Genomic DNA, 13051 nt, shown 5'->3' with positions numbered 1-13051 from the left:
GGCCTGACAAGTGGTGCCTCGGTGCACGCCCGGGATCCGAACCCAGGCCGCCAACAGCGGAGTGCGCGCACTTAATCACTACGCCACGGGGCAGGCTCCCTCGTTGTAGTTTTTTTTTTTTTTTTTTTTTTTGTGAGGAGATCAGCCCTGTGCTAACATCCGCCAATCCTCCTCTTTTTTTGCTGAGGAAGACGGCCCTGGGCTAACATCTGTGCCCATCTTCCTCCACTTTATATGGGACGCCGCCACAGCATGGCTCGCCAAGCAGTGCGTCGGTGCGCGCCCGGGATCCGAACCAGCGAACCCCGGGCCGCCGCAGCGGAGCGCGCGCACTTAACCGCTTGCGCCACCGGGCCGGCCCCCCCTCGTTGTAGTTTTGATTTGCATTTCCCTGATGGTTAATGATGTGGAGCATATTTTCATGTGCTTATTAGCAATTTGTCTATCTTCTTTGGAAAAATGTCTATTCAGACCTTTTGCCCATTTTTGAATTGTGTTATTTGTCTTTTTATTATTGAATTGTAAACTTTATATGTTCAGGATACAAGTCCCTTATCAGATATATGATTGGCAAATATTTTCTCCCATTCTGTGGGTTGTCATTTCATGTTCTTGAGGGTGTCCTTTGCAGTACAAACGCTTTTGATTTTGATGAATTCCAATTTATCTATTTTTTCTTTTGTTACTTGTGCTTTTGATGTCATATCTAATAAACCATTGCCTCATCTAAGGCCGTGAAGACTTATACCTATGTTTCCTTCTCAGAGTTTTATAGTTTTACATTTAGGTCTTTGATCCATTTCAAGTTAACTTTTGTATATGGTAGGAAGTAGAAGTCCAACTTCATTCTTTTGCATGTAGATATCCAGTTGACCTAACATTATTTGTTGAAAAGACTATTCCCATTGAATTCTCTTGGTAACCTTGTTGAAAATCAAATGATGATAAAAATGAAGGTTAATTTCTGGACTCTCAGTGCTATTTCATTGGTCTATATATCTGTCCTTATGTCAGCATCACACTGTCTTGATTATTGTAGCTTTGTAGCAAGTTTTGAAGTATGAAAGTGCGAGACCTCCAATTTGTTCTTCTTTTTCAAGATTGTTTTGTCTTTTTGGAGTCCCTTGAATTTTCCTATGACTTTTAGGAGCAGTTTGTTAATTTCTGCAAAGAAGGCAGCTGGAATTTTGATGGAGATTGCATTGAATCCCTAAAGATCAATTTGGGGAGTATTGCTGTCTTAACAATATTAAGTCTTGTAATCTATGAAGTTGCATATCTTTCCATTTATTTAAGTCTTTCATTTCTTCCTTTTTTTTTTTTTTTTTTGTGAGGAAGACCAGCCCTGAGCTAACATCCAGTGCCAATCCTCCTCTTTTTGCTGAGGAAGACTGGCCCTGGGCTAACATCCATGCCCATCTTCCTCTACTTTATATGGGACGCCGCCACAGCATGGCTTGACAAGCGGTGCCTTGGTGTGTGCCCGGGATCCGGACCTGCGAACCCTAGGCTGCCAAAGCAGAGTGCGAGCACTTAACTGCTGTGCCACCAGACCAGCCCTAAGTCTTTAATTTCTTTCAGCAATGTTTTGTAGTTTTCTATGTTTTATACTTATTTTGCTACATTATTTTATTCTTTTTGATGCTATTGCAAATGGAATTATTTTCTTAATTTTATTTTCGGATTGTTCATTACAGGCATGTAGAAATATTGATTCCTATATCCTGCAATCTTATTGAACTCATTTATTTACTTCTAATAGGTTTTTTTAGTGGATTCCTTAGGATTTTCTATATATAAGATCAGGTCATCTTGTAAATAAAGATAGTTTTACTTTTTCCAATCTAAATGTCTTTTATTTCATTTTCTTGCCTAATTGCCCTAGTCAGAACCTCCAGTACAATGTTGAATAGAAGTGGCACAAGGGCCGGCCCCGTGGCTTAGCGGTTAAGTGCTCGCACTCCGATGCTGGCGGCCCGGGTGCGCACCGACACAACACTTCTCCAGCCATGCTGAGGCTGCATCCCACATACAGCAACTAGAAGGATGTGCAGCTATGACATACAACTATCTACTGGGGCTTTGGGGGGAAAATGAATAAATAAATAAAATTAAAAGAAGTGGCACAAGCAGACAGACATCCTTGTCTTGTTCCTGATCTTAAGGGGAAACCATGCAATTTTTCACCATTAACTATGATGTTAACTGAGGATTTTCATAGATGCCTTTTATTAGATTGATGAAGTTACCCTCGATTCCTAGTTTGATGAATGTTTTGATCATGAAGAGATGTTGAATTTTGTCAAATGCTTTTTCTGTATCCATTGAGATGATCATGTGTCTTTTGTCCTTTATTCTATTGATAGGATGTATTAATTACATGAATTGATTTTTTTATGTTAACTCAACCTGTACTCCTGGAATAAATCCCACTTGGTCATGGTGTGTAGTTCTTTCTATATGTTTCTGAATTCAGTTAACTAGTATTATTTGAAGATTTGGGGGTCTATATTTATAAGAGATTTTGGCCTCTGGTTTCCTTTTCTTGTGATGTCTTTGTCTGGATTTGGTATAAGAGTAATGCTGGCCTCATAGAATTGTTTGAAAGTATTCCTTCCTCTTTTGTTTTTTGGAAGAATTTGAGAAGGATTGGTATTTATTATTTTTTAAATGTATGGTAGAATTCACCAGTAGACTCATATGGCCCAGGCTTTCCTATGTGGGTAGTTTTTTGATTACTAATTCAATCTCTTTACTTGTTATAAGTCTATTCAGATTGTCTGTTTCTTCTTGAGTCAGTTTTGGTAGTTTGCGTCTTTCTAGAAATTTGTCCATTTCATCTGTTATCTGATTTGTTGGCATATATGTGTTCATAGTATTCCTTTATGATCCTTTTTATTCCTGTAAGGTTGGTAGTAATGTCACCTCTTTCATTCCCAATTGTACTAATTTGAGTCTTCTTTTTTTCTTGGTCAGTCTGGCTAAAGTTTTGTCACTTTTATTGATCTTTTCAAAAATCAACCTTTAGTTTCATTGGTTTTCTCTATTGCTTTTCTGTTCTCTATTTCATTTGTTTCTGTTCTAATCTGTATCATTTACTTCCCTCTGCTTGCTTTAGGTTTAGTTTGCTTTTCTTTTTCTAGTTTCTTAAAATGGAAGTTTAGGATATTGATTTGAGATCTTTCTTCTTTTTTAATATTGTCTTTCCAGGTAAAAATTTTCCTCTAAGCACTGCTTTAGCTGCATCCCATAAGGTTTGATATGTTGTGTCTTTATTGTCATTCATTTCAAAGTATTTTCTAATTTTCTTGTGATTTCTTCTTTGACCTATTGGTTACTTAGGAGTGTATTGTTTAATTTCCACATATTTTTGAATTTCCCAAATGTCTTTGTATTATTGATTTCTAATATCCTTCCATTGTGGTCAGAGAACATACTTTGTATGATTTAAATTGTTAGTTCTTTGAACATATTTATAATGACTACTTTAAAATGTTTTTCTATGAAATCTGATATCTGTGCCATCTCACAGGCATTTTCTGTTACTTGCCTTTTTTTCCTGTGTGTGGGTCACACTTAACTGTTTCTTTGCATAACTCATGACTTTTGTTGAAAACTGAACATTTCAGGTAATATATTTTAGCAACTCTGGATACTGAATCCTGCCCTCCACCACAAGACTTGTCTTTGTTGTTTGCTTGTTTATTTCTTTAGTGACTTGTCTGGACTATTTTAGTGAAGCCTATTTCCCCTGCAGTATGAAAGCTTTGATGTCACTCCTCTGAGGGCGCAGTCTTAGGCATGCACACACTCACCCTAGATGACAGTGGTTTCAGCAGGGCTCTCTTTGACTGTCTCATTTGCTCATCTGTTAAGCTGTCTGCCGCTGCTGGTATCACACCCAGCTGTTAGGCTCCGCTAATTGCTGGCTGATTGCTCTGTAGTTTTTGACATGTGGGGCATAAGTTGCTCTGTAGTCAGATCTAATTAAATTTGGGCCCCTTTACAGAGGTTGTTTTTGATGCAAATATTTTAGGTTTGTTCTGACCTCAGGAGAGTTCTTAATTGCTGTCTCTTTCCTTGGTTCTCTCTGTTAAACTGGCTGGCCTGTGGTTTAGCTTGTTGCTCTAATGGAGCTACCAGCCTCTTCTTAACTGCTTAATCTCCATTTTTTTTAGAATGCCCTTAGGCTTGAACTTCCCCATACTCTGTTTCATATAAAGTCAATTCTTTTGGAGAGAGCTTTGAAGAGTGCCCTTAGGCTTGAACTTCCCCATACTCTGTTTCACATCAAGTCTCTGTTCTTATGGACTGCCTTTCCCCCTGGGCAAAATCTCTAAGCCCCTGCTCTGGAGCTGGTGTCAGGGATAATGATCCAGTTCTCTCAGAGTGACACTCTTATTTAATGAGCAGGGACCTGGGCAGGGGTGATAGCCTCTGGTCCTCTCAGTTTGCATCTCTGTTATGAAACCTCTACTCTGTTAGTGATGTGAGGTGAGGGTGATCAGGGCCCCAGTATTCTCATCCTGCTACACCTGAGGTACAGCCTCTGCCCTGTGACTGGGGCTGGGTGGAGGAAGAGAGTCCTCAATCTCTTGACCACATTCACCAGGCATTTAGTCTCTGTAGCTTGGAACTGGGGATGGTTGAGAAATATTTGTGGCCTGCCCCTCCTGGTGAAATACTATATCCCTTGACTGGATGCTGAGGGGACAGGAAGCCCCATTTTTTTGACCACACTCACCTGGAGTGGAGCATCTGTCTAACTGAGCTGTGGGGTGGGAGTTGGGGGCATAAAGGGTGGGAACAGCTCATGGCCCAAGTGCCATCAACTTTCACTGTTCAAGATTTAGTCGATTTTCTTGAATAGATGTTTCTTAATTTGCTGTATGTCTTTAGGAAAATTTCCAGAGATTTTAAATGTTAGTGTTTTAAAAAAATTTTCTCTATGGAATTTCACTAGGGAGTGTCTGCAGAGCTCCTTTTGCTGCCATTCCAGAAGTGGGGCCTCTCTCTCTTTTACTTTTAATAGTTACTTTAGAAATTGCAGTGGTGCATACTTAATTTATCAAAGGCAAACATTAATTGATATCTTCACTTTCTCTCTGAATAATACAAGGACCTTAGAACTATTTGAAGTTTTTTTTATTGTATGCACACATACAAAGAATATATATATATATATTTCAAATACATATAAGTATATATATATATCAAATATGTCTAAGTCTCTACATCCTGTATTTATGTAAAGCAAGAATGTGGAACAGAAATCAACTGGTTACTTACAGTTGAGCTGCCTGAGCTCAATTCCTGTTTTTGCCACTTACTAGCTGGTCACCCTAAGCAAATCCCTTAATTGCATCAAACCAGAGAGTTGAGATACTAATACTCTCCTCACTGGGTGTTCGTGATAATTGAATGAGCTACTGTATGTAAAGTGCCATCTACTCAATGTGTGCACAGTGTCTGACACACAATGAGTGCTTAATAAAATGCAGCTGCTGTAAGAACTAAAGGTAATTATTGGTGGTAATTACTATTTATTCGCCCTCTTTGTCCTGGCAGTTCCTCTGTGATGAGGGTGCTGGCATTTCTGGGGACTACATTGATCGTGTGGATGAGCCCTTGTCCTGCTCTTACGTGCTGACCGTTCGGACTCCTCGGATCTGTCCCCACCCCCTCCTCCGGCCCCCCCCCAGTGCTGCCCCCCAGGCCATTCTCTGCCACCCTGCCCTGCAGCCTGAGGAATACATGGCCTACCTTCAGAGGCAAGCTGGTGAGTAATTAAAAGCACGAGGAGAGGAAGGAGAGACGTGGGGAGGGACAGCAGAAGATAGAGCATGAAGAGCCCAGAGGAAGGTGTCCCTCTCCTGCCTGCATGCTGTTTTTCAGTAGTCTCAAAGCAGTATGGAGATAAAATCCTGGAGGAGCTGCAAGACCCGGACCCTCAAATGTGGAGGGAGAGAAAGCCAGGGATGGTGCCCGCAAAGAGAGCAGGTAGGAGCTTGTTTCACCTGTTCCATGAAGCTCGTCTCCACTTCTTCCCTTCCCCTGTCTGTTGTCCTGTCCCGACTGTCAGGGGTGGGGTGGAAAAGTACTATGGGCCCCAACCCCTTAGTAAGAGAGGAGGGAAAGGTACCCCATTCTATTTGCTCCCTTCTGTTTCTTCCCTCCTTTCAGATTCCTCCCTGTTCTCTGTATCCCAGGTGCAAGCCCAACCAAGGATGACAGTAAGGAATCAGATTTCTGGAAGATGCTTCACGAGTCAGAGGACCAGGCCCCAGGAGGGGAGGAGGCACAGGCTGAGGTGAGAGCCAGCTTCCTAGCCTGAACCTGAGCTTTGGTATGGAGGGCCACTCGAGCTGAGGTCGTTGTGAGATGACCTACATCCAACTAGGGATGCAAGGAGATACCCAGAACCATTGCCTTAACAGTCTGGCAGGCATAAACAAGCTTGTGGACTTTTCTCCTTTTCTCCTCATCAGGAGCAGGAACCAAACCTTGAGGCAGCAGATCCAGCTCCAGGCTCTCCCGATGGTGAGTGAACCCTCCACGGCTCCTTTACTGAAGGAATGTATTTTCAGGTTGGCAGGATGGGGTTGAGCTAAACACTGGGAGGCCAGCAGCAAACTCATTTTTACAGGAGTTAGTCCTCTTTGTAGACAGCAGTTCTATTCTGGGGAGGTAGCAGAACACAGTGGTTCCACTACTTGCTGACTTGGTAATCTTGGACGATTTCACTTAACATCCATTTACTCACCTATAACATGTGGGTAATAACCCCTACCTTGGAGAGTTGTCATGTTATTAAGTGAGAATGAATCAGTAGTTCACAGCAGAATGCCTGGAACTGGGTAGAGACCATTAATGGTTTCTGTTTGTGGAAGCAGGAGGACAGGATCCAGGGAAGAGGAGCCCTTGGCCCCAGAATCTCTTCTGTAGTCCTAAAAGCTGGGGTGATTGCCAGAAGGGCTCAGTAGTGTGTGAAGAGCAGGGGACTTAGCAGCATGTGAGCATCCTTCTCTCTCTCACCTGTGGGTCTGCCTTAGGACAGTGCTCTCTGGAGGGGGATGCTGGCCCCTCTCCTTCCTGTCAGACAGGTGGCTCCTGGAGGCAGGAGCCATGTCCTTCCTTGGTCTCCTCAACTCCTCTCCTTAGGAAGTCAAAATAGAATTTAGGAGACAATGGGTCCATTCCTATTCTTTCATTTCAGATTTTCAGAACAACGTGCAGGTCAAAGTCATTCGGAGTCCTGCGGACTTGATTCGATTGATAGAAGAGCTGAAAGGTGGAACAAAAAAGGTATGGGCTCTGCTCAAGGGAGGGCTGGAACCTGCCTCCCTGCAGGAAGCATGTGGAGAACCACCCCTGACCTGGGCCTGGACTGGGCTCGATAGAGCTGACTCCCTTCCTTACTCCTCCTGAGTACCCCCTACCACACACAGCCACTGTTTGTCTGCCCCCCACCATGTGTCTCTACTGACACCCTAACTGTCTACCTCTTTCTCCTGGTCCCCATCCACCCAGGGGAAGCCAAGTGCCGGCCAAGAGCAGCCTGCAGATGCTGCTGCAGAAGTCCCTCAAAGGGAGCCAGAGGTGAAGGAACAGGGTGACCCAGAACATCAGAATGAGGTGGAAGAAGAGGAGGAGGACGATGAGGATGAAGATGAAGACGAGGATGAACGGCAGTTGCTGGGAGAATTTGAGAAGGAACTGGAAGGGATCCTGCTCCCGGCGGACCGAGAGCGGCTCCGTTCCGAGGTGAAGGCTGGCGTGGAGCGGGAGCTGGAGAGCATCATCCAGGAGGTGAGCACAGCGCTCAGCCCTGGCGTTTCTGCAGCAGCCTGCTCCTGGGGCGCGGGACAGGCCAAGGGGCTGCACGAGGGTGAAGGGCAGCTCCTGGCACAGCTGGGGCACAGGACAGGGCACTCTGAAGCGGTAGCTGTTGACAGAGTTAAAAGGGGGGCCGGTGGAGGAGGGGGATCAGAGAGAGAGGAGTGACATTTAGCTATAAGTCTCCTGCAGAGTATGGACCACTGGCCTTCCCTCCCCAGACCCTTGACTCTCTACCCCCTTGGGCATTCCAGACAGAGAAGGAGCTGGACCCTGACGGGCTGAAGAAGGAGTCGGAGCGCGATCGGGCAATGCTGGCCCTGACGTCCACTCTCAACAAACTCATCAAGAGGCTGGAGGAAAAACAGAGTCCAGAGCTGGCAAAGAGGCACAGGAAAAGGCCGGTTGTCCCGAAAAAGCCTCCTCCCACACCCCAACCAGCAGGTGAGAGTGTCACACAGACAGGACAGAGCGGCCACGGCCCCTGTCTTCATCCCTCAGCTGGCGTATCATGTTCTTTCCCTTCTGAGAGCGCTTACTTTCTTCCCTCTTTCTGGAACACTGTTCTCTCTCTCCTGCCTTCTTCCCACTGCCTCCATCCCTTTGCCTGGTTACCTCCTATTTATCCTTTTGGGAAGCAGCTTTCAAAGCATGTCTGTCTTGTGTTCTGGCTTGCCTCTGGACGTCCAGCATGTAGTGGGTGGTCAGTCGCTATTAACCAATGACTGTGAGCCTGTGCGCCGAGGACCGCACATCTGTGGAGGACGCAGCCTGTGAACCGTTAGGACTCGCGCCGGCAGAGGCCCCAGCTGGCAGAGTGTGAATAGGCAGCCCAGCTGCTCATAAGCCAATTGCGGGGACAGACTTGGTTACCCCTTCTCCTTGCACCTCCCTGTGTCCCTTCCACAGGGTCCTGTGGGAGCAGAAATCAGACACTCCAAAGGGAAGGTGCCAGTTTCAAACCTTCTATCCCACTATGTCTATACACATTGGAATATCTTTCAAGTATCAACCTGTGGAGTGCCAAACCACAGTTTTCCAATCTGCTTCTTAAAACGAACTTCTCTGTAGGCCCAGGTGGCCTGATGTTTGCTTTGAAGAACACAGTTGTTTTCCTGTAGGTGATGGGCCGAATTATTGGGTCGAGAGGGAAGAAGGGAGACTACAGTCAGTGGAGGGAGTGTTATAGGCTGGAATCGGGAGGGGGGCACTAGTTTATTGTGAGCCCTGGCTCAGATATGTGTTTGAGATAGAATAACTGCCAAAGCCAGCTGATGGCTTAGGGAGAGGTGACCATCGCTGCCCCTAACCCTGGAGTCACGGCTCTGCTTTGTGTCTCCCTGTGTGTCTCCCCCTCTAAGAGGAGGATCCTGAGCACAGAGTCCGGGTCCGGGTCACCAAGCTCCGTCACAGAGGCCCCAATCAGGATCTGACTGTCCTCGAGATGAAACGGGAAAACCCACAGCTGAAACAAATCGAGGGGCTGGTGAAAGAGCTGCTGGAGAGGGAGGGACTCACGGCGGAAGGTGGGCCCTGGAGGGCGGGGCTGGCTTAAGAGCTGTTGGAAGGGCTTGCTGCCTGAAGTGGAGGGGCTGGGTCAAGGTGGACTGGACACCTCAGCTGGGGACCTGGGGGGCAGAGGACCTGCACGGAAGCTCCCACCCTCCTCTCCTCTCACTGCCCATCTCACTCCTTTCCAGGGAAAATTGAGATCAAGATTGTCCGACCAGGGACTGAAGGGACTGAGGAGGATGCGCACTGGCTGACTGATGAGGACACGAAAAACCTCAAGGAGATTTTCTTCAATATCTTGGTGAGAGGCGTCCTACCACCAAGTCCTGGACCTCCAGCCCCCCACCCCCACCCCAGCACACTGTGGTGTTGAGAGCGGGGTTTAGAGTCCCACAGGCACGTCCCAGCCTTGCCACTGTCTGAGCTTGTTTCCTCATCTGTGAGAGGAGGCTGGTGGTCTTGGCCGCTGGGTGTCTGGGCACCCAGCAGGAGCCCCCGAGGAAGTGTGTGTGCCCAACCCCTGCCCTCCCCACGACCCCTGCCCTCCCCACGACCCCTGCCCTCCCCACAACCGCTGCCCTCCCCATGCTTGCCAGTGCCTGGATCCTCCCGCACTCACCCCCATCCTCCCACCAGGTGCAGGGAGCAGAAGAGGCACAGAAGGAGCGGCAACGGCAGAAAGAGCTGGAGAGCAATTACCGCCGGGTGTGGGGCTCTCGAGGCGAGGAGGGCACTGGCGACCTGGACGAGTTTGACTTCTGAGACCACTGCACCATCTGCTCGCCAAGGAGTCCAGAGTTTCCTAGACTGGCCCTGCCTCCTCCCCACCCCCTACCCCCGGGGCCCTGAAGGCAAACAGCAGAGTGGAGCCAGCTGCAGACTTCGGAGCCTCACCTTGGGGTGTGAGGGGCCTGGGGGGAGTATGCTGCTGTGACTGCTGAGAGCCGCCCTCACGCCCTCACGGCCTCCCCTGGCCTGGGAGCTCTGCTTGCCCAGGCTTCTCCCCACTTCCCCCTCCTTTCCCTCTGGCTTCCCCTGTTACCGGTTCCTCTCCTCGCCCTCCCTGGAGAGTTGGTGACATCTTTTGAGTAGAGTAGAGCAGGGAGGGCAAGAATAGGGGCAGTTCTGCAGGCCCCCCACACCTGCCCTACTGCTGTCTCCAGTCACCTTACCCCTCCCTTGGCCTGGCCTCGGATTCCCTGCTCCTCTCCCTTCCCACACTGTTCCCTACAGTCCGCCTCCGAGTTGCCGAGGAAATGGGAGAAAGCTGCCCACCACCTCTGACACAATCCCAGTGAAAAGGGTGGCCTACAGACCCACCCACCAGGTTTCTGAACAATCAGGTTTCTAAATAAAGAACTGGACCATCAATCTTTTTTTTTCTTTTGGGTGGTAGGTGGGGTGGAGGCTCAAGTAGGGGTGAGGCTTGGTGTTCTGTTCCGGGTGGAGGGCACACTCTGATCCCGTTCTGTGCTCTCCACCTCCCAGGTGGTCTCATGGGGGCTGGTGTACAGGAAGAGCCCAGGGCAGATAAACGAGCCCACGGGCCTGGCCAGGACGGAGACACTGCAGTACTGTCGTCCCTCCTTTTCCTCCTCTGTCCAGTCTCTTCCTTCTCTTCTCCCTCTTTACATCCTGAAAGCTGAAGTGCACACCGCGGAGTTACCCCACCATGGGGATCCTCCTGCTGACCTCCGACCTCCCTCCCTGCAGCATGCCACGCATCCCACTTGCCACACACACCCCCTCCCCACCTGGCCATGCCACGTGAACATTTCCCAGAAAAGACCTCTACCTGTGGCCATGCTCAGAGAGGGCTGCCGCCCACACATGCCAGCTTCCTGGTATGCCAGGGGTGGATGAGCCTGGGTGGATGCCTCCAGCTCTTCCTCATTGCCAACTGCAGATGTGGGTCCCCTCACTTCCCCCCTTTCTCCTCTTGCTCCCCATCTCTGAGGTGTACAGCCTTCCTGCTGAAGACTCCCCACTGTCTCACAACATAGGACAGAGGGCACTGACTCACACGTCTTCAAGAGTGGAAAGTGAGGGAGTCAGTTGTTGAAGGAAGTTCTATGAGACACCCTCTTCCTGCCTAATGTGGACTAGTGCTTAGTGTGCGTGTTATGCTTAGATTGTTTGATTCAGAAATATGAATGGGTAGCCATGTAAAACCCTGCTTGCCCAGATCATTTGTGTATCTTAAGAGGATGGAGGCTTCACCTGTGCAAGATCTGAGACACTGCCTCAAATGCAGCTGTAGTCAGAGTGCTGTGTTCAAATCCTCGCCCCTCCATTTACTATCAGTGGCGCCTCGAACAAGTCATTTCACTTTTCACGTGCTGTTTTCTCAGGGGTAGATTGTGGATAATTGTACTGGCCTCGTAGGGTGGGTGTTGAAGGAGATATGTGTGTGTCATGCTCTTAACATGGTCCCTGGCCTACCTTAAGCGCTCAATAATTGTAATAAACCAGCTCCTGAGTTCTGAAGAGACTAGTCCGTACCTGGAGGCAAGAGTCTTGGAAGGAATCTCCAAAGCTGATCAGAAGCTATGGTGGAATCTAAGCAACAGTAGAATCTGTTAGAATGGGAGGGTGGGGAGAGAAGCTGGGGCAGGAGGGGTAGCTGTGATTTGATGGGGGTGGAGTCCTAACATCATCAGAAAACAGTTCTGGAAACCTCGCTAGATTTAATCATTTTGTACTTTCAATAATAAGTTCCTTTTTATTTCCCTTTGGCTTTTGGTAAAACTCCCATGGAGAGGGCTGGTCTGCCCAGCTGTGCTAAGGCAAACAAGAGGAGGAGAGCAGGGTGTGTGGCAGATGGCAACCAGGAAGGGATGGGGAGGCGGATGGCGGATGGCAGCGGGAATCCATGTGAGGACACCCCAGGTGAGCTGGGAAGTTGGCATGGATGTGAAGGGGCAGCAGCTCCCCTTCAGCCCCCCAGGGAGTCCCCTTCCAGAGTCCTATTCTGCCGCAACCTGGAGGGCTTCATGTTGTGTCACCCCATCTCCCACAGGGCCAAAGACAATCCAGCAGACTACTCAGTGTAGACATTTGCTGTGGGGCTGGTGGTTCCCTGTGGTCATGTCATTCTCTCTAGGGTCCTTGTTCCCTCCTCATACTCTCTCACACTCTCGAGCTTCTGAGAAAGGGACTGAGCTTTTGCCACCAAGAAGGAAAGTGGAGATGGAGTGGAGAGTCCAGGGTCTTGGAGCTGAAAGGGGGAATGGCCAGGTCTTCCAATTGAATCTCTGCTATGTCCCCCTCTTCCTCTCACTTTGCCTTCCCAGACCACACACCTGCATCTACACCTTGCACTGCCCCGGCACCCCTGAATCCACCTTTCCCGGGTCCAGCTGCTGTGCTGGGTGGTCACCCAGCCTAGGACCCTTCAGAACCAGGGCCTCCATGTGAATGCAACCTGGGGCCATTGCTGCAACCACACCTTGTTAGCTCAATGGCATACCTGCAGCTGAATATCTGTTGTGAGGCTGAGGGCCAAAACCAACTCTATCGGAAGACGCTGGGCCATTGACTGGTTTGTCAAGGTGGCTGACAACATGTGGATGGCTGTGCCCAGCCTGCACTGGCTGCTGGCCCAACACCATCCCACCTGGCCCCTGTACCAGGTCAAATGCTTTTGGCTGCACACGAGGACTGGCAGGACCGGCTACATGCTAAGCCACAAGGCGCTGCAGCT

General features: G+C 48.4%; 1 protein-coding gene across 4 annotated transcripts in view; it reads left to right on the top strand.

Moving 5' to 3' along the window:
• OS9 (OS9 endoplasmic reticulum lectin) overlaps positions 1–10719 on the top strand; it is a 31505-nt gene extending 20786 nt beyond the window's left edge. The window contains exons 6-15 of one of the 4 annotated variants that reach the window (XM_058557783.1): positions 5569–5779; positions 5899–6000; positions 6210–6310; positions 6489–6540; positions 7217–7305; positions 7531–7809; positions 8091–8280; positions 9198–9362; positions 9537–9649; positions 9985–10719. In XM_058557783.1, coding sequence (XP_058413766.1) covers positions 5569–5779; positions 5899–6000; positions 6210–6310; positions 6489–6540; positions 7217–7305; positions 7531–7809; positions 8091–8280; positions 9198–9362; positions 9537–9649; positions 9985–10110 — 1428 coding nt within the window. In that variant the 3' untranslated portion in view covers positions 10111–10719. Of the gene's footprint in view, positions 1–5568; positions 5780–5895; positions 6001–6209; positions 6311–6488; positions 6541–7216; positions 7306–7530; positions 7810–8090; positions 8281–9197; positions 9363–9536; positions 9650–9984 lie in introns of all 4 variants that reach the window. The other 3 variants (XM_058557782.1, XM_058557786.1, XM_058557785.1) reach the window with 3 other exon arrangements.
• The last annotated feature ends 2332 nt before the right edge of the window (positions 10720–13051 follow it).

This window comes from Diceros bicornis, chromosome 17 (genome assembly GCF_020826845.1).
Source record: "Diceros bicornis minor isolate mBicDic1 chromosome 17, mDicBic1.mat.cur, whole genome shotgun sequence".
Lineage (NCBI taxonomy): Eukaryota > Metazoa > Chordata > Mammalia > Perissodactyla > Rhinocerotidae > Diceros > Diceros bicornis.
The sequence above is the reverse complement of the archived record's forward strand: the minus strand, read 5'-3'. Positions and strand labels throughout refer to the sequence as shown.